We start from the raw sequence: 25217 nt of genomic DNA, 5'->3' as shown, positions 1-25217 counted from the left end.
AAAATATATCTTTTTAAAAGAATTAAATGAGCAAAGATTTTTGGCCGCTGAAAATCCCATTTAGGTAACATACTAGTATGAGGAATACATGTATGTTTGCATATGCATAGGTTTTTGTGGATGTCCAAAAAAGGATCTCGTGATTTCAAACACATCTTGTTCAACAAGTGTTTAGATTGAGATTTTTGGGAAAGAACGTTTAAGGGTCAATTTGGTTACTTCCTTATCGGGGCGTTTAACGCACATTTAAATAAAAGCATTTTGTTGAGAACATTATTGGGTGCAGATTTCTTTTTTCAATTTTTTCAATTTGTTCAACAAGTGTTTAGAAATCCTTTATCGGTTTTGAGATATCTGGAAAAGAACGTTTTTAGCTCACATTTTGTCCGTCGTCCGTCTGTCCGTCCGTCTGTCTGTCCGTCTGTAAACTTTTTACATTTTGAACTTCTTCTCTAAAACCGCTTATCCAATTTCAACAAAATTTGGCACAAAGCATCCTCATGAGAGGGCGAATATAAATTATAAATTGCAGAAATAAAAGTCCGATCTGTATTCAAAGCGGAGAAAACCTTGAAACTGTAGAAAAAGGGGGTTGGATTTTTAAAAATCTTCTTCTCAAGAACTACCGAGTTCAATTCAACGTAGTTTAGCATAAATTATCCTTATGGGAAGGAAAATATAAATTGCAAAAATTAAGTGCTAATTCTGTTTCAAATCTGAGTTATTACGAAAATAATAATAAAGGAAATGCGTGTTTCAATCAGTTTAGTAGCTTCGGGCTCGGCATACGGTAAAATGGGTAGGCAAGACTTGGCCTGAGCAAAACAAAAGATTGGCAGGTATTAATCTGCCAATCTCATTAAAATTTCGGGATATTTGATGGACCAGTATATTTGTATTCGCTGTAAATATTGCTGCAAAATATTGCGTATTTGGAATTGACGTTTGCCGATCTGCCCCGTCTTTAATTTTGCCACGGCCCGGGTTTGCATACCCATTTTACCAAGACTCGTATTCCATACTTCTAAAACGAGGTTATTTGTTTAAAGCAGCCATGACATTATACGAAAAAGGGTCGATTTGACTATGATGAATTTGCTTGCTATGCAACAGTTCGCGTATGAAGGGAAATTTTTGAAACATGCAAAATATATTGGTGCCGATTTTGTGAAGTAAATTAAGGCTAAATATTTCAATGCGTTGACAGTTTTCACACATGACATTGGTGTTAGCTTGTTCTGATTTTCGTTTCGTTTTCATTATTTATGCTTTGTAACCTGGGAACTATCGTCTGTATTTCGTGATTTTTACGTATCAAATCAAACAGAGACTTCGGTAAATCAAACAGTTAACTGTTTACCTGCGCAAATTAAGCAAAATCTGATGTAGGGGTACTGAAATACAATTCATTCTATCGGTAATTCGGCATTATCTTTTGCGTAATGGTAGATTAATGCAATAGGTTTTGTTGCGATGCTCGGCATTTTCTCGAGTTTATTCAGTTTAAATAGAGTTTGATATCGCTGACGGAAATATGTAGGTATATACATGTATATATATGATTCATTTCGAAAAAATAAATTGTGTTCTTTATTTGTTATACATGTAGTGCATGTTTCTTGTGTTTAATTGTTACCCTACAATTTCTATTTACTAACCATATTTGAGTGTTAAGTTTCGAATTATAAGCAAGATACAGAGATTTGCTCACAATTCTATGCTTGTACAGAGATCTTAAAAGCTAAAGATTAAAAAAGTAAAAAAAAATTGTCAATATTTATTACGAAAATTTTCAAAGTCTGTTCTTCCAGAAACCAACTTATCGAATTGTAAACTTAACATTTTTAGCTCACCTGAGGGTGGGGCCACAATGGGGGGTCGAAGTTTAACAAATGAATATATAGAGTAAATCTTTAAAAATCTTCTTCTCAGAAACTAATCGGCCAGGAAAGCTGAAACTTGTGTGGAAGCATCCTCAGGTAGTGTAGATTCAAAGTTGTGAAAATCATGACCCCCGGGGGTTGGGTGGGGCCACAATGGGGGTCGAAGTTTAACATATGAATATATAGAGTAAATCTTTAAAAATCTTCTGCTCAGAAACTAATCGGCCAGGAAAGCTGAGACTTGTGTGGAAGCATCCTCAGGTAGTGTAGATTCATAGTTGTGAAAATAATGATCCCCAGGGGTAGGGTGGGGCCACAATGGGGGATCAAAGTTTTACATAGGAATATATACAGTAAATCTTTAAAAATCTTCTGCTCAGAAACTAATCAGCCAGGAAAGCTAACACTTGTGTGGATGCATCCTCAGGTAGTGTAAATTCAAAGTTGTGAAAATCATGACCCCCGGGGGTAGGGTGGGGCCACAATGGGGGATCGATGTTTTACATAGGAATAAACAGAGTAAATCTTTAAAAATCTTCTTCTCAGAAACTAATCAGCCAGGAAAGCTGGAACTTGTGTGAAAGCATCTTCAGGTAGTGTAGATTCAAAGCTGTGAAAATAATGATCCCCAGGGGTAGGGTTGGGCCACAATGGGGGGTCAAAGTTTAACAAAGGAATATATAGGGTAAATCTTTAAAAATCTTCTCAGAAACTAATCAGCCAGATGATTCTTTATAATTGTTAAGACTTTGGCCCCAGGACAATTCTTTGGCCTCACGAGAAGGTTCAGAGTTTGATGTACGTTTATATCCCATATATAAACTATTGTTAGGGATCTATTTGAGAACTGCAATACTCAACATATGATATGACTATAAAATCATCCTGTTAGAAAAGGGACTAATGATTATAAACATAAGAATATCCAGGGGAAAATGGATTTTATTTATACAGGATCTACATGTATTATTGTACATAGTCCAGATAGTTTGTATTATGACTCCATTGAGCTGATTTTATCATACCTATTGTTCCTCAGGTGAGCGATGTGGCCCATGGGCCTCTTGTTTTTTTTTACTTCCTTATCGAGGCCGTTTAATGAACATTTGAAGAAAGCATACTGTTGAGAACAATATTCGGTGCAGCTTTTTTTTCAATATTGCTTTTTAAATTGTTTTGAGATATAAGAGATCAGAATGTTGACTCCTGGCCATTTCATTCCATAAATACATGAACATATATGTGACAACTTAACGTCAAAGTGTACTTAAGAAGTGAATAATATTAAGATGATATAAGATCAAAAGATAAACATTCAATTACAAAACGATTCTCAGTAAAAAAAAAACAAACAAAAAAACAACAACAACAAACCTTTGAAATAGAAATTGAAAACCTCTCGGAGCCGCCAAGATGGACATGTCTTTTTTCTTGATTTCAATTAAAAACTCGTGTGATTTTTATATACATTATATTCAACAAGTGTTTCAGAAATGTGTCTGTTCTCTAGATATTCATGTCTTTTGTTTCTCTTTATTTCTTTTGAAGACGAAAGACCTTAAAAAAGTGAAAAAAAAGATGAGAAAGAGAAACTGAACGATAACAATAAGGTCTTCCGTCTGAAACAAGAACATTAACAATTGTCAAATTAGTCACCTCTTCCCTATACACCACATGGAATTAAAAACAAAACCTAGCACAACGACCAAAACTGCACCAGGAACTATAAAAAAAACCCTAACAAAACTATCAAGTTTGTTTAATAGCACTTTATAGTTATCGGCCTGCCATATGAGTTGTCTCTGCTTTGCCTAATATTCTTTCTCGAGCTCTTCTACCCCCTTTAAAAGCAACCCCCCCCCCCCCCAAACTGAAAATTCTTGGTTTTTAATCGGTTATTCCTTTCCTTCCTCAATGTTTAAACGCAAAATATCACGGAAATTCTGCAATTCAGTCAACTTTCATCTGCATGTATAATTTATTATACTGTTTCTCAATATTCAATACTGAATTCGAAGTTTATTCCGATTTGAATGTGTTAAATGGTCGAAAGCTTTCTAAAGGATGGAGAAACCGAGTTTATCGAGAGTGTTTCCGATCTTAATGACTGATCTCTTTTTTCAATATAATTTTCAATTCTCTGAATCAAAGAAAAAAAGAGACTGATTAAATTGATGAAACGGCTTTATCTAAACATATTAAAAATTGCAGGAATGTTGAATTAAATGGACTGCATATGATAAATACTTGTTGGAGATCGAATAAAAAAGTTATAACAATAAACAGTTAATTGGGTATTTTTTTCAAATATCAAACTAATCAAATGTTTTCCTCGTGACCAGCTTATAACTGTGTATAGATAAGCATAAACACAGTCAACGTTATTTATACGTACATTTTAAAGGGGCATGGTCACGATTTTGTCAACAATTATTTTTCCGATTTTAATGTTTACAATGTCTTAGTAAGGCATTTTTAATAGGCAACCAAGATTTGAGTGTCATTTGTTGAGTTATAAGCAAGTTACAGAGCTTACAATTTTTTGCTATGTAAACATAGCTTTTGTTTACTTTTTAGATTTTAAATTAAAATTCAATGTTTAGACCTAAAATTAATGTGTTAAACATTAAAAACTGTTTTTTAGCTTAAAAAGAATAAGAGGATAGACAAATCAGCTTAAAAAGATTTTTAGTGGTACATGTATATTGAACCTATGTAAGCAAAAACAGGGCACGATCCTTGTTTACATGACAAAGAATTGTGAGCCCTGCATCTTGATTATAACTCTACGACTGACTCTCAAGTTTCATTTGATCATTAGAAATGCATTTCTAAAGCATTGTAAATAATAAAAACTATAAAAAAGAATTTGACCAAAATCGTGACCATGCCCCTTTAAAATTTAATTGAAATAATATTTTATCACGAAAAACATAAATGGATTAGACAGCAGGCTTTGCCTAGCATATTATTCCTTTCCATAAATTAGATTGTCTCATTATGCCAAAGGTAATAAGATCAGCATAGTTTATGGCCCTAAATTAACCTTTCCCCCAATAAATATATTGAAAATAAAATGAAAAGTCAGTATGCTAGTATCAAGTTGAGATTCCTCTACTCTTAACCTCATTGATTTAAATAATATACACAACTATAAATCAAGGGGGTTTAACATTCCAACCGGTCCTTTCCCTAGGCGAGAAACGCTTGGAATATTGTAATTTGATAGAAAATATTTATTTGATGACATTGTCTGGAATTTATTTGTTTTCTAAATCAACCTCTCAGTATATTTCTAATATATCACAAGAATATTGCGTTGCAATTGTCAGATAAAAATATCAATCTCTCGATGTGTCACTAATACACGGCCATCTTATTTGAGTAAGTCTGCTTATCAGTGTTTAGTTTGTTGGGTAGATAAATTTGCAGAAGCCATCAATTCTATAAAAGAACTCGACGTTTTGTTTGTAGAACATCGATAGATGTAAATTTATCAAAACTTGGTATAATACCCCCTCTTTATTCTGTAGATTCAAACAGTGAGACAACAAATCGATCTGTTTATTTCTACGTGACAAATTTTCATGTTATGTCGAGTTAGACCCGAGATTTAGTAGCCGTTATCTCCGGGTTAGGTGCTAAAAAGGGATTTACCATATTTTGAAAGCCTTCAAATTAAAATGATTTCTAAATTTGGGCGTGTTTTAAATCAGGTAAGGATAACATTAAGGGTATATTAAAAACAAGCCAATTTCTGAGAGAGGATAAGAAGCAATAACCCCAAACATGAAGAACCTGTTCTTTTTATATCTGACGGTGTATTTCTACCTAGCGTTCCTGAGGAGCGCAACAGGGCACGGTCGACTATGGGAGCCACCGGCAAGAAGCACGCTGTTCAGGAGAGGGTACAGCACCACACCCAACTACAATGATAATCAGCTGTTCTGTGGGGGATATGCGGTATATTCCTTTTTCTACTTGATCCAATTTTCTTCGTTGTTTTACGATTTTAAGGAAAAGAAAATGTAGATTGAATAAATAAGAGGGACTTTCAAAGTATTCGCCTATAAAGTTATTTCGCTTGATCTATTCTTATCTTTATTGTCTGGTCTTTTGGGAGAATGAGGTTTTAAATAAATATATATCGAGAAAGAATATTTGCAAAAATTTATAACATTTTTTCTATATAAGATTGAATATCCTTTATTATAAAGGAGATGGTTGGTTTGGGGGAGGGTTTTATAACCAAGTTAAAAAGCTTATTTTACAGCTGCCCTACTAGCAATGAGATTATGTTCGTTTTATATTCTATACGTGCTTAAGAATGATATTTACCTGATTGAAAATTTTCTTCCCAAAGACGCTTTCATAAAGGAAGTAAATGCAGTATATTTGGGTGTTCATAATTCCCGGTATTAAAAAGATCTTTATTGATTTGGAAATTCGTATTTATCAATAGAGCAAAACCTTTTAAAATACAACATAGCAAATATATCTAAATGTTAAGTAAATAAAAAGATGGGAAATGCGTGGAAAGAGCGTGTAAAATGCCTACATGTATATAAGGACGGATTAGACACTAGATAAAAGTTAAAATATCAACAATTTTGATTGTAAAATCATTCACAACAAAACAATATTTAGCTAACATAACATCGATTTGTAACCCTTAAATATGGTAAATGCTTTGAATATTTTGATTTAAACTGGCGTGTACGTATTAAAACCTCCCAAAAGTGTATTTTTTAACATAAATGCCTTTTAATTTCATAGAGTAGGTCTGTGCTTCATAATTTTTGTCATAGTCTATGCCTAATAGAATCCAATCGGATTCCAAAAAACAAAAACGTAGAGAGATAACCAAATATAATACTATTATTTTGTATCCCAGCAATTGAACTTTAAAAAAAAATAATCTGTTAATTCGTCATCGGAGTCACATATAGCATTTAAACACCGAATTTCCTAATTACTAAAATGGCTCAGTGGTTAGAGCAGCAAGCCTTGCAGTATATGTAACGTTATATAAGTATGAATTTTAGGTTGTGGGTGTGATACCACCAAAGCTTAAGGCAATGTATATTTTTTCTTATTGTTTGTTAAATCACAGACATAAATATCAGAGATCGGCAACTCCGCCATTAGCGTGTTTTGTTGTAAGGACCAACCTTACTTTGAGAACTACATATTAGTAAACTGAGATAATGATCCTTAATTAAAAGTATTTGTATGAAAAATGTGCTTAGGTTGTAGACGTTTTTAAAACAAAAAATTGAAAAATAAGATTGATATATAGAAAATATAGAGACAAGCTATAAAACAGTGGCGAAATCTCGGACGACGGGTAGCCAACTGCCACAAAAACTCCTCTTTAAATATTGTTTGTAAGACATAAACTTATAAAATTATAATATTTTGAATCTTTTGGTAATAGAGTTTAGCTGTTTATATATCGATTTAATTGTTTATTAGAAAGATATACTGATTTAAACTGGGAATACTTCATAATAGGGACCGCGAGATTTCTATCAGTTGCCTTGTCTTTATGTATGTCGTTGATTAAATATTAAAAACTGATTATAGTTAGAATTTTTTTTAAAAACTTGTATAATAGATTTATTTGGAAAAAAAATCAATTTGAAATTGTATTTTACTAATAAATGGGCATTTGCGCTATCTTAACCCCCGTCAACTTTTCGAGAATTTTTTTTTTCATTGCAAAGTTTAATTTTTATGCTTCAAATTATACATAGCGAACGAAATCACAGTCTCGTGTATCAGATCTGATAAAAGCGAAGAATTAGTTTAAACGTTTGCACGCGTAGATGGACACATATACCCTCACACATTTCGATCCTGAAGAAGGCTTGATGGTCGACAAATTAACCATCGAATATATATATTTCTGAACTTTTAAGAAATGGTATGTTTAGCATGTTAAATACAGAAAATGTCCATTATTTTTCCCTTTTAAATTTGGTATTTTCCTAAATTTTTTATATAAATATCTTCTTCCAAAGAAGGTAAATACAATCTAATAATCGTATATAGTATACATGTACATGTATATATTTTATGCCAGCTGACGGATTCAGCTCTTTTCATTTTAAACACGCTTTAGCTACTGGTTAATTTTAGGTTTTGAATTAAGTTAAGAATAAATTTAAAAATCACATCTCCTAGATTATGCACTTTTAAGGTGTGTACATGTAGCATACGTTTACATTTTTGAGAGGTTTTGCGATGACCCGATACAGCAGCAGCGTGCCTGGTTGTCAAGTTTGTGTAAGCGCATCGCGCTCAAAAGTGTTTCGTAATCGAAGTATATATATTCTGTCCAAATATTTGGGCAACACAACATGAATCATATCATGTTCAGCAAACACTGTGAATACCTCCACCGGAATGTTATTTATAATTGTGTCCAAACAACCACTGGAGTCTAGAGAGACGCAGCCAGGAAATGATTTTGTTGTCATATGTTTTGACGTTAATTTCGTCGATGTTGCACCAAACTTACTCATTACAATTGTTTGTGACTAAACATCTGAGTAGGTCTGTATTAAATAGGAAGTCAAAATAACAGAGATGTATTGATTAAGCAAAAAGGGACTAAATTCACTTAAACGTTTTTTTTTTCTGCCACCTAAGTTTTCTAAGACTTGCTGAGCCAACTACGATCAAATTTAACACAACACATTTTTGTGTTAAAGGCGAATGTTTTTAGGTAAAGTGTCAGGCAAATTGTTTTTAAAAAAATATGATAATGGGTTCTCTCAAAAATCAATTGACCTAGCTTGCTGTTATATTCATACTTTTACAAAAGATTCCATGTAATCTTGTAGATTACAAGTTGTACAAAACATGACACTCGTGGATTCCAAAGAGGACCGAAGGTGTATAAATGTTATTGAAAAATGGAAATCTCAAAATCGTGTTTCGAAAATCGCGCACATTTTACAAAGAATAACAATATTACTAGCAATACGCATGCGCGGATCCAGAAATTTTTTCCAGGGGGGGTCCGAAGGTAATTGTGTTTGCCAGGGGGGTCCGAGGCATATTTTCGCGATAATTTTACTATGTAAATTTAATAAATTTTCATTTTCCAGGGGGGGTCGGGACCCCCCCCCCCCCCGACCCCCCTCTAGATCCGCGCATGATACGGGAATATATTCATAACAATGGTTCTTTTTATAATGGTTCATAATCTTTGAATTAATGTCAAAGTCCGTACATGTAGATGTAATGTAATAGTTCTGTTCACGCCTGTACTCGGGAGTTTTCTAAAATAGAAACTGCATGATCATACATGGTTTTATGATATAAATATAAATGTCAAAAATATATTTATGATGTCAAATTTAGGGCATACGAATAGAAATAAAAACAATGAGGAAAAAATTAACAATGTCATATGTAACTGTACTGAGTACATGGAGATTTTAAGTGTGATAATCATTTGAGAGGTCATTTTAGGCCCTTTTCAGAGACCGTCTTTTATCAATATTTCAAGGTTCAATGGATGCTGAGTGGAGGTAAATGTGGAATATGTGGTGATCCTTACAACCAAAAACAACCTAGAGATCATGAAGCTGGTGGGAAGTACGCTTCCGGTATTATAACGAGGCACTATACAGAGGGTCAACTGATTGACGTAGATGTGGAGATCACAGCCAATCACAAAGGCTGGTTTGAATTCCGAATTTGCCCAAATAACGACGTTAAGAAAGCAGCAACGCAGACCTGTTTCGATAATTATTTGTTAAAATTCGCGAACAATGCAACAAGGTAAACTTAAAAATTATATTTTATGTTACCAGTAGAATGTCATACACGAAGAAAAACATTTACTTTTGTACAAATTTTATTGCATGCTAATTTTTCCTTTTACAAATCATATAGTTTATCCCCTTTAAAAATGCCACGGTTATAATTCTAACCATTTAACATTGTCGTTCTCATACATTATTCATAAAAGCTGTCTATGTTTCTACAATAAAATATAAAATATAAATTAAAACAGTCTATTAAAGATCGTTCCGGGACAAATAAATATTTTTGTTTTAACAAATCTGATATCGATATAAAAAAATCCGGAATTGTAGTGTACACCCCTTTCACCCAATTTACAACCTAAATGATCTGTTCCAGATACCACATTTCCTCGGCAGTAGGTTTGCACCATGTCAAGCTCTACCTCCCACCGGGGCTAACATGTACGCAGTGTATTTTACAGTGGAGGTACCACACAGGTAGTAATAGATTTGTAATTAATCTACATGTAATTTGTCTCCGGCAAAAAATCACTATTTAAACTTTGTTATTCTATCTGAAATATTACTATGTGTAAAATGCATAGGAAAGGCGAAAACTCAAAATTAAGGTGGATTAGCTATAATGTTATAACATATTTGGCATGCGTTTAAAATTCCATTTTGCCCATGAAAGACAAGCGATATGTCTTCAACAAAATACAATGTGGTACATACTGTTTAACGTATCTCATTTTTAACCAGGAAGTTGAGATGAAGTTTAATTCACAAAATCGCTAAGTGAATGTGTCAAATGTTATGTTCAGAACTCAGGCTTTTGGACCATCATCGATTATTAGCTGTTGTGTGCTAAAAATTCTATTGCATTTGTCGATCTACTTATTAAATGTCATCTAAATCACAAAATGCATACCTGATTAGTTATTATAAAAACATAATTTATATAAGAGTATATGAACTGACAAAAAAAATATACAGGTATTAATGATAAATAATGCAAAGCACAAAATAAATCTTTAAAACATCATACTTGGTATGACTTCTGCATGTTAGTTTACATGAGACACCTGGCGAAGAAAAGAAATGAAAATCAGAACTTAGAGGTATAAGTGTTAAAAATTATCTTATAATTAAAAAAAAAATATTTGACGTCCCCTGTAAATCTAACATTTACCACAGGAAACATAATAAAATCACAGGACCTCCTTTGATCTTTATTCTTGCCAAATCTGTCGAACTATTTCAAATCAATGTCATAGAGAGCTAGCAAAACCTATTGTATGGAATACCTTAAAAAGGGAATTATAGCACTGCATTGAAAGTTTCTAAATTTTACAAAGAAAAGTAATTTGCAAAGTTCACACTTTTTGTAATAATCAAACCGCATTTAATTAGAAGGCAAAATCATCATGATTATTGCGCAAACTTAGCTGATCGATGAACATTGTGTCTCTTTAAAAAGCATATTTATGAAGGTTTGTTTGATTTAATTGACGAATGCCTTTATTGAGTTTTGCAAAATGCAACGAACGCCTGCGGTATAAATTTTTCAGATCTGTAATTTCTTTAAAATAAATTATTTATTAACAAATACTTTTTCAAGTGACATGTTTTAATTTGTAAATTAAAGGAAACAGTTGGGGTGTTGATCCTTCTGGAAGAGGCTGTTTAGGATGTGGTCCTCAAGAGGAGTTTTACGGCTGCTCAGATATTGCAGTTGAAGGCAAGAGTAAAATTAACCTGAGCACAACAAAAGCAACTACAAAGCCAACCACGACCACAAAAGCTACCGCAAAAACATCGACAACCACCACAACAACACCGTCAACAACTTCATCTACAACCACCACTACAGCATCGACTTCTACAACAGTAGAGACAACAACGAATCCAACCACCGCTACAATTACAAAACCAAGCACAACAACAACACAGACAACAACACCGACAACAACAATACCGACAACAACACAGAAACCAAAACAAACTACAAAATCAACACCACGTTTCTCATCTACCACTGGGTCATCAAATGGAAGCGGAAACCGCCTCGTATCTAATGGTGGGAGCGCCAAAAAGAAGTGTAGCCCAACAGACGTCTGGAAAAAGACACCTGGAATGACGCAGTGGTGCGTTACAAACTGTCGCATGGGATACTGTCCCGCATCACACTGTGTTTGTGTATAGATCTTAACATGTTTGATTGTACAGATTCAAAACCCCCTCATTTGTAACAAATGATTTTAATTCTTATAAAAAAAAAACCAGTTCATTAAAACGTCATATAAGCTTAAGGATGGTATCTTTTCGTATTTCTTATACCGACAGATTTTTGATTTTCTTAAGATTTATAATTGATACTATGTAAATTATCATAACATCATAAAACGTTTGGTCTTATCAGCCTTGATTCTCATTTGTAAGTCACTCCTAAACATGGAACATTGAACATTTCCGATAAGTATGAGGAAATCATTGGAGAAGAATTATTACAATACACGTTACTTAAAATATACAATAAAAAATATGCAAAGTGTAGAAAAATATATCCATTCAAAATATCCGTACTTTTAAACATTCTGAGATATAAAATTCTATAAACTGATACCTGTTTGTACAAGGTACATGTATATACAAATATTAGTACTAAGGATGAGGTCGATTACTGTCGATTTATCGAATAAAATAAAATGACTAAGGATTTGAAAGTAATCAATGACAGACTTATTACATCCTTTTTAAACGTTATCGATCACACTTGATTATTTCCTCTCATTGAAACTATGATTACTCGTGATTACTTTAGATAACATTGCATGTTTTTCAGTTTTTTCACAGTTTAAATGTTTCATTTCAAGAAAAACAAACACTTTTTGACAAGAGTCTTTATTCTTGTATAAGTCTAATTTTTATCAACTTTAACATTTGAAATGTGGATTAATCAAGTCTGCATCTACATGTATCTGGTTTGAAGATCTATCCAACAATACTAAATTCCAAAGTTTTGCAAGAATAGGAAAACTATCTTCCTTTTCCTTCCAGTAATGCAACGGATATTTCCTCTCATATAGCTCAATGAGGTACTCTGGTATTTTCATTTTAACATGATTCCCCGACATATGCCTCTTCTTTTCTGCTTTGTAAGAGTCATAAAGCTTAAAGTCCATCATCAAGCTTACTAATTTTCCTTGGAGGAGATTCGTCATCACTGGAATTTTCACAAGAAAAATCATGCCTCCCAGCATACGTTAATAGTATTTTTTTTTTCCACGGGAGATTTGTCCATCCGAGTTAAAACCTTGGATCTTTCTTGCTGCAACATCTATGTGGCATTTCCAAAGGGCTTCAGAACCAAATTAAGTTCATGAAGTTTACGTTCATTTCCGGTGATCTGAACAGTGTCAAATTTACTTGTTATTACTTCAGGTACCTCAAGAGCTGAACTAATCATTGTCAATTGGGAATTCCATCTTCCTGTTTTCCTCTTCAAAATATCAGTGGCATATATCCTGACATATTTGGAAAAGTTCGCTGATATCACAATGACGATTTTTAATTGGTTCTCACTTTCTTCATTACTGGGTACATGAGTCTACAAACCCTGTACTTCACTTGGAAAATTCATTTTACAATCGAATTCAAACATTTTGAAGTATTGCCGTCGACAGAGAAAAAAAGAATGTAAAAATTTCATTTGTGGCAATGATGCTTTGAAATTTTAGGTCATGAACCCGTTTGTCACCAATGTAAACCATTCGTTGAATATGTGCATGACGCACAGTTCCATCGATAGGACCCCAGCAATTTTATTTTGAATAGCGCCTGTAATGACCTGGTCGGAGCTGCTTGAGTGACAACTAAGGTCTGTTCAGTGTATCGAAAGGACTTGAATAGTTATTATATCATAATCAAGACTTGTATTGAATATGTTGGACAGTTCGTATTTTGATATTTCAAAAAGCGATGAATAATCATCGAGACGATTTGAATCATACTGCACAGCCCTTCCACTCAAGAACAAACTGCAATTCATCCTGCATCTTTTTGAAAATCCGTTAATACTGCTTTATCAGTACAAAATAAATGCTTGAGCATCTAATATGTCCTCTGAAAGTAGAACTGATTGACCCTTCTTTTTTTTTTTTGATTGCGTTGCTTTCAGTAGCAGTAGATCATCTCCATCTAAATTGCATAAAGACATTTATATGGCATGGCTTCACAAGAGGAGTAAGGATATCGCATACATGTAATTCTTACTTAAAAACTACACGGTTACACGACGATTTGCTAAACCTTTCATAACAAAATTCGAACAAAATATCAATTTATTATATAAGTAAATTTGCCATTTTAACCCATATTTATGAATGAATTAACACCCCCAATTTAAAATAAAACAAATGTGTTTTCCTATATGATAGAGCATATCCACGAAATAACATCCCAGCGAATCTGAAAGCTAATGATAGTTTTTACCATTTTTAAGATAAAATTTAACAAGATATCTGTGAGCCAATGCTCACTAGTGATACCCCCTCTGATGTGAATATGCAAAAAAAAGCAAAGTCGACATTTAACAGAAAGCTGGCATCCGATTGGTACAAAAATATATCCCACAATATGGCATGCCTATACAAATAGTGTGTTAAAATTTCAAGCATCTGTGATAAATAGCTGCTGAAAAATCTTTGACGAAAATTTGTTTGAAAATTTTGGCTAAAATAATCAAAGTCATCATTTAACAGGAAGTTGACGTCCGATTGATACAAAAATATATCCCACAATATGGGATGCCAAAACAAATAGTGTGTTAAAATTTCAAGCATCTGTGATAAATAGTTGCTGAGAAATCTTTGACGGAAATTTGTTTGAAAATTTTGGCTAAAAATAAGCAAAGTCGTCATTTAACAGGAAGTTGAAGTCCAATTGGTACAAAAATACATCCCATGATATAGCATGCCTATACAAATATTGTGTAAAAATTTCAAGCATCTGCGTTAAACAGTTGCTGAGAATTCTTTGGCGAAAATTTGTTTGAAAAGTTTTGCTAAAAATAAACAAAGTCGTCATTTAACAGGAAGTTGACGTCCGATTGGTACAAAAATATATCCCACGATATGGTATGCCTATACAAATATTGTGTAAAAATTTCAAGCATCTGCAATAAATAGTTGCTGAGAAATCTTTGACGAAAATTTGGTTGAAAATTTTGGTTAAAAAATAAGCAAAGTCGTCATTTAACAGGAAGTTGACGTCCGATTAATACAAAAATATATCCCACGATATGGTATGCCTTAACAAACACTGTGTAAAAATTTCACGCATCTGCAATAAATAGTTGCTGAAATAAATGCGACAGAAATTTTTGTTACGGACGGACAGACAGACAGACAGACGGACAGACAGACAGACACACAAGGGTAAAACAGTATACCCCCTCTCCTTCGGAGCGGGGGTATAAAAATCAAAATCATCTCCCTCGGGAACAAAACAAACCATGTTCGGGGCTTTTCAATTCATTTCTATACTTTCATATATATCTGTATATTATATTATCTATGCATGGCGACCTTTGAAGCTTAAAGATAGTTTTTCTTTTTAATCTAACATTTTCATTTACAAAATGGAAATTAAAATAACTCTAAAAATAACAATAACGACACGCTTTTATATTTTTACAGAATGAACTGCAGCATTTATGAACTTGATAGCAGCGTGCAAGTTATTTCTTTTTTCGCGTATTTGACAGTTTCCCAAATTTAATATTCTTTTTATTGTACACGCAAAATCAACATGCACTGGTAAATATGAAAAAGTACAAGTTCATTTGTTAAGTACAATGATGGCACTCTTCAACTTCTTTCTATAATAAATTACAATCCTTCTTTCTGATTGACTGCAGAGGTGGTGAACAGGTAAAAAAACAAAATTATTTTGATGAAAATCATTATCTATCCAAACTCAATAATCTGATAAAAAATAGGAGATTTTATGACGATAAAATTTTAATTAACGGTATCTTATATATACGCAACATGAGATTGAAACAGTCACACAGGTTCCGGGCCTATTCCAGAAAAATGTCTCTTCTCATCCTCACGTTATTTGTGGCTAGTGTTGTTGCTGATTTTGATTTCCTTGATGTAAGTTTAAAAAACACGACATAGTAATTTTTTTACAGAAGTATTTTCGTTCTTGCGAATTATTTTAAAAATGTTTTTCAAAGGTCCTTTTAAATTGATCTCTTTACAAATGTTGTCGTTGTTAAGTAGGGGTTGTTTAATCGAATGTCATATAATTTCGTTAAATATTACTTGTTTTCTTGTAATTAGGAACATAATGCTCGTAGACGAGATGTCAGCCCATCTGCCTCTAACATGCGAAAACTGGTAAACTCCGACACTTTTTACTTTTACTAAGTCGTATTACTCAAATGATATTTGATATTGCTTGATGTATATATAAAGCAAAACGTGTTTAAAAGTTTGATATTTTATTTTTTTCAGAAGTGGAGTAACGAACTAGCTGATTTGGCCTGGAGTCATGCAGTAACATGTTCCTTCGGACATAATAATCCTCAATCTTCAATCTTTAACTACGTTGGACAAAATATTGCTTCTTCTGATCGTAATGTCCTTGTTCTACGCAATTAATATGCTTTTTTCATTGTATGTAATGCAATTTGATTGTGGTCCCAACATCCAGTTTGACTCCATAGAGCAAAGACTTACACCGTTGTATGCATTTGCTCAGCAATATAAGCCACATACGTTGGTATAAAAATGTGACGTACTTCTAAAAGAATCAAACAATTAAAATATGGTCTAATAATCCCTTTTAACCATATTTTTGTTGTTAATTGATTAAGTTATTGTAAATAATGAAATGATGTGTTTTTGTCGTCCTTTCCAAAACTTTGACACAAGGTATTTCTCAAAACAGATATCTTTCTCTGATAACAATAATAAACTATGTTATGAACAAAACAAACCTTAAATCAGACATGTAATGATTCTATCAGCACCGGTTTTTCAATTTTGTAGCTCGTATTTCTGCTAAAGAAATCGTTAAAATGTGGGACAACGAGAAAAGTAAGTACAACTACTACTCCAACACGTGCAGTGGAATATGCGGTCATTATACACAGGTATACTAGAATGGAGAAGTAATTTTTTTTTATCGACAGTACTTGATATATAATCTTATTGGAGAGGAAAATCAATTGAAACTTTAAAAAATATATTTAGTGGAGACGTTAATAAAACATAGCTGGCATAAACAAATCTGTCTTAAAAATATTATAAAAATAGAATGATTATCAAGTAAAAACTATTATATATTTGAAAATGTTACAAGGTTAATTGTAAAAACATAGCTGGCATAAACAAATCTGTCTTAAAAATATTATAAAAATAGAGTGATTATCAAGTAAAAACTATTATATATTTGAAAATGTTACAAGGTTAATTGGGCAAACACGGAGTATGTCGGATGTGCAGTGGTCGACTGTTCTTTTGGTTCTTTCTACGTCTGTAATTACGGAGAAGGGTAAGATTCTTGTTAATAACATGTATTTTGCTAATTGGTAAATTTGGTATTTTAACATTTTTTTTTAGTTTTGTTTAAAACAATTTTTATATCTAAGACCACATTTTGACTTAAAATACCTATACCATAAGGATTTCCAAACCATTATTATAATTTACAAAAAGGCTGTAGTTCACTTTGTCAAAATTATAATGGCTGTTATAGTAACGGTCCAAGTCATCTAATCGTAATACCTGTAAGGTTTGATGCTTATGAATTCAAAGAAATGAAGGTTAATTCTAATTAATTATGCGTCTGTGGTCTGTTCACACAGTGGCAATTTTAATAACGCTCGACCCTACAACCAAGGAACTCCCTGTTCTGGATGTCCAACCGGGTACTCATGCGAAAATAAACTCTGTGTCTAATATAATACAGGTACTATCTATCTCTCTATGTATCTATTTATCTATCTATCTTTCTCTCTTTCTTTTCATTTTTCCAACCACCTATATCCATTTATCTATTATTTGTAAATTTATTCACGATTGTACTATTTATTTTTTTTTTTTACAGAAATTCTCTCAGAAATTAAGCTGGTATTGTCAACGAACGTCATTCATGGATCAATTTATTATTATCTGATTAAACCACGGTTTTATGAATGATATTTCTTTTAGTGTTTGTTTTTATCAGATGAAAAATTTGTAAAAGGTATATTTACAATGTACATTGTATAACAAGCTTAATTTTAAACTAATAAGGTAGTAATGAAGTTCATACTCATATTAGGTTCATGAAACACACTGTGAAAGAATAAAAATTCTAAAATTATAAGAATTATCATAAGTAAAATATTAAATAATTATTTGTAATAGACTCTCTTGTTCTTCATCAAAATCCGCTTTACTTACATAACAATGCCATTACATATTGTCTCTTTGTACTGCATCTTTGAACTTCAATAATTTTTGGTTAACAACATTTCGCACGCCTTGGGGGGGGGGGGGAGGGGGGGGAATACAGGAACTAAAAGGCAAACATCTGACGCTATTTAAAACAAAACATCCATAGGCCGTGAAGGTCACCGGAGTATCAAAGCCCGTAGACAGACATGTCAGGGGGTCTTGCTTTCGCAACTGGAACTTATTGTAACAGGATATCTGCAGGCCTTTAATGGTAAAGGGCTTGAGCCACAAACACCAAAAATGGGCCATTCTCAGATTTTAATGAAATTTAATTTTCTATAAATGTTGTTATAAAAGTCTTCTTTCATAATTAAGAAAGTATAATAAGTTTTGGGTCGCTAGGGGTCTGTACAGTGGGATAAGATTTTAGGTGTCAGATTGGCCAACTTGGTGCAAAATTAAGCATTGGCATTATGATTGACACAACACTTGATATCAAATATTAAACTGATAAATATTTTAATACTGTAATTAACAGCTTTGTAACTTAATCAACAATAATAATAACATTATGAGAAAAAAACATATAGCACATTTGTATGCATGTATAAAGGTTCTTTTATGATACATATGTAACCAAACAGTAACAAATCTCCACCCTCTGGAAAAGCAAAATTGATAGTAGTTTTTTTGCCTTAATAACAAGATCAAGTTAAATATCAAATATAAAAAAGAGTGTTGTCTTTAAAAAGTTTTTACATCATTACATTACATATACATCATATATGTATTATCTTAATTTGTAAGAAAAAGAATAGTTCCCATGTCAACAAAAAGTTACAATTTTTTTTCAATGTTAATAGCAGTTGAAGTTGAAGATTGTGAATGGTATTCTTTTAGTCTATATTCCAAAAGTATGATAACAACAATTAAAAAAAGAATATGATCAATAAATAAATGTAATTCAAGAGATTGGATCCCAAGCTCTTACAAAAAACCCAGTCAGTCTCGAAACCCCCGATCAACCACGAAAACATCATCCTTCTCCACCCAGTTGCAGATGTCCTCTATGTTGTCTTTCATGAAGTGCTTTAGGATACTTGCGTCATTTTTCCTTTCAAAGTAGGGGCCCACAACTGATAAGTAGTAACCAGTCGTTGAAACAAATATCAAAGACTTTACCAAAGGACGCCCCTTGTGCAAACTGTATGATGCCTTTGGAATTGAAAGTTTTCGCATTTGTTAATGTAGATGTAGGCATCGTCCATAACAAAAATTGCTTGATTGCCAGGGCTGGTTTCGAACAGAGTTTGAGCTAACTGTCTTGTAAGGTGCTGTATAATCTCTCCTTGTGGGATGTGCTGGAAACCCAGGTTTTAATGGACAAATCTTCCAGAAAAAGCTGAGCTTCCAGAACTAATGCATATTTAAATACTGGACTTTGATACATTAAAAAGAGTTAAAAGTACTCTGTTTCATTCACCTCCCCTTAATTTTTATTTAAAAAGTGTGACAGCATAAATATAGTGGCAATATATATATATATATATATATATATATATATATATATATATATATATATATATATATATATATATATATATATCAGAGTTGGGGTCAATTACTTTGAAAAGTAATTAATTACTTTCAAATACATTGGCAATTTTATCAATTACTTGCAATTACAATTACATTGATTTTTTAAAATGTAATTAATTACTCTCAATTACTTTGATAAATGTAATTAATTACAGTTCAAATACTTTAGTTTTATTTTTTTTAAATCCTGAGAACATAAACATATATTAACAATTCAATTCAAATCAGTTTATTTCGCTCACACCATGGAATGGTACATGAGGTCCATCATTATATACACTTCAAAAGTCAGAGGTACATTGTATAAATAAAAAGATAAGTAGTAGATAAATAGCAGCATTAAGATATACAGGGCTTTATGCACGGTTATGTTTTTAAAGGTTGTATAGTTCAGTTCAGGTCAGATTTCTAGAAAATTTTTAGAACAATTTTCTTTAACATTAAATAGTAATAATTGCTATAATTCACAAGAATGAGATATTTTGACTCCCTTAAGTCTAAAATCAATGGGGGTTTTGGGGTATTAGAGGAGTTCACACCTCCACAAAATTAGATCTTTACCTATTGCCCTGGGCAGTGTGTTATGCTGTATAAACATATGAAACATTATGGGACATTTAATTATTGTATAAACAAAAGTCCATGCCAAACATGTATAAATTCTATTTATCATTATATGACACCTTTTTTATATTTTAAACTTGGGAAAAAAGTAATTGAGATGTAATTGGAAAGTAATTGAAAATACACAATATTTTTGGAATGTATTTAAATACATTCAATTACTTGTAATTGAAGACAGACTCAATTACAAATTACTTTCAATTACTTTGAAAAATGTAATTAATTACACCCAATTACAAATACTTTTTTCAATTACCCCATCCCTGATATATATATATATATATATATATATATATATATATATATATATATATATATATATATAAAGAAAAAAAAAATGTCTTCCATTTTCAAATGTAGTCAAGTTTTCCCACAACATAGCATACCTTGCAGGTCAAAATTTCACTCAAAAGTACCTGTTAACAATATTTTATCCGGTATGGCTTAATTTGGTCTTTTGTTTTCATTCATGTACATGTATGTTGCGCGAGATTTTTGCTAACTCATCGCCTAACCTCTGCAAAGCCACAGTGTATAATTGCTCTGCCAACAATGTAAGTAGTTTTTTTTTTATATTTTGTCTCTTTAGAATTGAGATATTTCTTCGTAATTTCGGCCATGAATTTTTCTTCTAAAATAGTTAAACATATTAATTCGGACTGTTTAGGGTTTTGGGCAGTTTGTTAAATAAACATTTATTTATTTTATATATCGACATTTGTCGACTTATTTTCCAAGATTTTGTTTTTATATAACGTTAATCTGCAAATGAAATTTAACAAGGCCGAGTACAGATCGAGTACGCCCGCTTTCACGCAGTGTTTCATTTGTATTGTGACGTCATCTTTTTTCTTGGTTGACGCCATGGCGTGATAGTTTCAACTGCAGATATTCAGCGAAAATTGTTGAAAAAAGCTCGTTTGATGCGTAAAATTGATATTTAATTCTGTGGAATAAACATAAATGTCTCAAAGTATTAACTATATTTGGGCTCGGGTCGAAAACGTGAAGGGGGTTCAGCAATCCTAGCCCTCTGCCACGTTTTCTTAACCCGCCTAAATAAAGCTTAATTCATATATTTCAAGACAGTAACCATGAATTTTATATTAATGACCCTTAATATGTGATGTTATTTATTTATTTATTACTTAAATATATGTATGAATGTTTTAATAATACTATAAAGATTACCATTTCCACATTTGTCCAATAAAAAATAGCCATTATCTGTCAAATCTGGTAAATTGGGCATACAAAAAACAACTTTGATAAGACCCCTGGGACTAACTAGGAAGTAAAAGGTTTTGATTTTTTTTATTTGACCATTTGATGCCATTTAGCAATAACTTTAATATGTAAAACAGAAAAAAGAAATTCCTAGGGCAGAAGTTTTAAAAAAATGTAAAAAATTTGCAAAATTGATACCTTTCAAGAAAACTCCCTGTGTCTATAACAAACTTTTAGATGACCCCTTAAACAAACGGCGTGGTAAATGTCATTTTTTTTCTTAAAATAATAATTATATCAGTAAAAGTTCAAGTAAAAATTTTCATTCAAAAATCTAGGACAAAATAGACCCAGCCTCGTTAAGTAGCATTATATGGATTTACACATTTTCATGACGTTTACAACTTTTTGGGATTGTAAAAACACATTTATATTGATGCTTTCTATTGTAGCTTTTCATCATGTTACAGAGTAACGTCAAAGTTCGATAGTTACACGACGGCCTTGTCAGGTTTAGATAAATTGTAACGTTACCGCTCATGAATTGTCTGTGTATGAGTCAATTATTTGTAAAATGCATACGGCGTACTATTGCCCAAAAGGGTGAATGTTTTAGGAAGGAAATGTTTAGTGTTTTAACATGGGTAATTTTCAAATGTTTTCAGTGTTTGTAATAACATATCTAGTCGAATAATCTTTATATAGGTGTACTTTGTTTTAAATGTGGATATATGAAACTTTCGATTTTTCGACTTGCTCTGAAATCTACCAATTGAAATATTTTCCTCAAAGTAAAACATTAAACAGCGAACTCAAGTATGTGGATTTTCAGGTTTAGAATTTTATTCTTTAGAACAAACAGCACACACTAGTTCTCGCCCTGCAACATAAGGAGGACACTTCAAAGAACCACAATAAGCTTCAACAGGATAAAACAGTCTACCATATTTAACAGTAGAGCCACGGTGTAGTGTGTCGGGATGACTGTCAATACAGGTGTAGGTTGTTCCAGCTGCGTGGTCATGATAACCCGCCATTCGGTACCCATGATATTCCAATGTCCATCCTTTGTAACACGTTTTTCTTGCTACAAAGACATTGAATCATTAAGAAATATTATATTTTCTACATGCCCACAACAATGAAAAACTTCCGATTATGAAGCTGTCACAGATGAAGTTTTTATTGTATTTATGCTACAAATTTGGACGAATTTTAAAATAAAATGCACATACCTGTGAAAGAAGTGCAATGATTAAGCAATTTGTGAATCGAGGACATCTTGGGTATAAAATAGTATAGTACATTTATTGTGGTTTATTAATTTAGAAGAAAAATAGAAAGAGATAGTTTGAAAATATTTTAAATCATTATTTAAAACAATGACATGTTTAGAATCTTTGGGTCTTTTTAACTAATATGCCTCTAGGATAAAAAGAAGTCAGAAATGAATTAGATGTAATGGGTTTTTCGCAATGTCAGGCCAGTTACATTTTTAATTGGATAGCAAGATAATCTTATTGAAATGTAAAAGAAAGAACAATAAAAAATGACAACAATGTTAACCACATATCTTATCAACACAAGCAAAATAATGTATGTGTGTTCAGATTGTTCAGAACTTTTCTAGTATTACCAAAATCTTGGTATAAGAAGGGAATTCCAGCAGCAGCTTAATATATTCATGTTAGAATTAAAACAATCCTCGGCAAAGTACCATTGCAATCTCCTAAAAATAATCATGTTCAGTTTTACATCGTACTAAAAGTAAAGTTAAGTATGTCAGTTGACGTACGACTCTCAATCAACGTATCGGTTATCAAAGCGCAAGGGTCAAATAAGTTTTTAGACCTGACTTTTCTTAAAATTTTGCATGCTAGTATTCATTTCCTCTTACACGTTTAAATTCTTTTATTGATATGCCCCAAAAAAACGTATTCATAAACATTTCTGTATAGATCATTATTCGACACTTTAATCATTCTGTTATATGATTTTACATAATCTATAATGACTATGAAATGATTCTGTCATTACAATAACAAGGTTTTACTAACAAGAACACTAATGTATTAAAGACGAAACTTTTAATTGGAGCGAATACATATTAACTCTAACTCTTATACTGACTTGCATTATATAATAAGTTACTTAGTTGTTGGGATCTTAGTTTGGTATCGTTGCTAAAGTGAGCGAGAGGGTTTTTGGGTCTTTTGAATTATGAACTTTAAAATAGTGCACTATATTTTTGAAATCCGTCAAAACCTGTGCTGTATTTCTTCTATAACCCTACGTTTAAAATAATGTAAAACCTACCAGTGACTTTGTAAATTTTATTACAACAATATTACATTTAAAAACTTGAATACAGTTGCATGACAATGTTTTTAAACTGTATTGCATCATTCAAGTCTTCATTCAGGGAGACTAGATGTTTTAAAACGTCTGGCATTTAGCAAAACTTCTTGTTAACATTGTATTTTACTAACCTGGAAACATCTGAACAATGGATCTTTGGCGAGCCAGACAAACGGCACATGGAACATCGTGATGTTGAAGTGTTTGAATGTAGCCTGTAAATGTATTAGTTTCATATTCTGCACCAAAAACATAATTTTTAGATCCATCATGCCCTTCAGTGTATTTCTCCCATTCTGGATTCCTCGGTAAACAAAGAGGCTCTACAGCTGCTCCTCTGTGAGTATAATAAGACCCTCCGGTAAACCCTATATAAGTAGTTATAATAGAAAATACAGTTTATAAAATCAGGTATTTACAATTCAAATATTATTTCTCAAATCCTATGCCTGAAACATTTTAATTTGTTCAGAAAATAGTTGTGCAAAAAAAAATTGTTGTGTCAATTATTGTTTAAGACTCACTGTTCGTGCACATTTTTTTTTATTCTTCTCAGTCAATGGTTCAATATAGATACTAAAGATTAAACATGTATCCTTATACCTACAAGACAGAAATTACCTACTATAGGAAATGATTTACTTTACCTGAATGGACTAATTCGGCATTGGAAGGACAGGTTTTCTTTCCCCATCTGGTGTAAACTACACTATTGTTACCAGTGTCTGTAAAAATGCCAAGAAATTAAGATTTTTTTTAATAGTTAATATTTTTGCTCCTGAAAATTTCGCGTACAAATATCATATATCACGTACGTGTCTTTACTTCAGACTTCATGTTTTCTTTAAACTCTTTCAAGGATTTCTCGATTACGTCTGTAAAACTTTTGAATTCCCGCCTTAAAGCCTCTACTTGGTACACCCCTAAAGCAGACGACAATTGTCCTGTCAGATAGCCATGTAACATGTCCTTACAACTTCCGGTGTTCGTCTCAGCTTGTAAAGCAGCAACGAACACTAACAGTATTAGAATTTCCATTGTCCTGCTTTAACGAGATATGACTACATGTATATCGTTTGTTTAATAATAGTTTTTTTAATATATATATATATATATATATATATATATATATATATATATATATATATATATATATATATATATATATATATATAATGCAATCATTACTCTCGAAGCTCACAAAATGTCACAATTAAATTGAAATGAGACACCAAGAGTTGAAATTTACGTTATTAGGTTTATGCTTATCTGGAGATCAACTTTATTATAAATAGTACAATATCCGAATTCAT

At 32.1% G+C, this 25217-nt stretch overlaps 3 protein-coding genes across 3 annotated transcripts; 2 read left to right on the top strand and 1 right to left on the bottom strand.

Moving 5' to 3' along the window:
• The first annotated feature begins 5631 nt into the window (after positions 1-5631).
• Positions 5632-12064, top strand: LOC128179830 (uncharacterized). The gene is made up of 4 exons (XM_052847483.1): positions 5632-5846; positions 9403-9677; positions 10041-10141; positions 11292-12064. Exons 1-4 carry the CDS (start codon positions 5673-5675, stop codon positions 11846-11848), a joined length of 1107 nt encoding a protein of 368 aa, XP_052703443.1. The 5' UTR covers positions 5632-5672; the 3' UTR covers positions 11849-12064.
• Positions 12065-15696: 3632 nt separating this feature from the next.
• On the top strand, positions 15697-17616 carry LOC128182133 (GLIPR1-like protein 1). The gene is made up of 6 exons (XM_052850746.1): positions 15697-15804; positions 15994-16050; positions 16168-16288; positions 16705-16808; positions 17124-17209; positions 17523-17616. The coding sequence occupies exons 1-6, from the start codon at positions 15697-15699 to the stop codon at positions 17614-17616; spliced, it is 570 nt and encodes a 189-aa protein (XP_052706706.1).
• A 4772-nt stretch (positions 17617-22388) lies between these two features.
• Positions 22389-24942, bottom strand: LOC128179832 (uncharacterized). The gene is made up of 4 exons (XM_052847485.1): positions 24720-24942; positions 24552-24629; positions 24036-24272; positions 22389-22633 (listed from the first exon to the last, which is right to left on the bottom strand). The coding sequence occupies exons 1-4, from the start codon at positions 24940-24942 to the stop codon at positions 22389-22391; spliced, it is 783 nt and encodes a 260-aa protein (XP_052703445.1).
• Positions 24943-25217: the final 275 nt, after the last annotated feature.

This window comes from Crassostrea angulata, chromosome 4 (assembly GCF_025612915.1).
Source record: "Crassostrea angulata isolate pt1a10 chromosome 4, ASM2561291v2, whole genome shotgun sequence".
Classification (NCBI taxonomy): Eukaryota; Metazoa; Mollusca; class Bivalvia; order Ostreida; family Ostreidae; genus Magallana; species Magallana angulata.
Note: the sequence above shows the minus strand (reverse complement) of the source record. Positions and strands in the feature narration are given on the sequence as shown.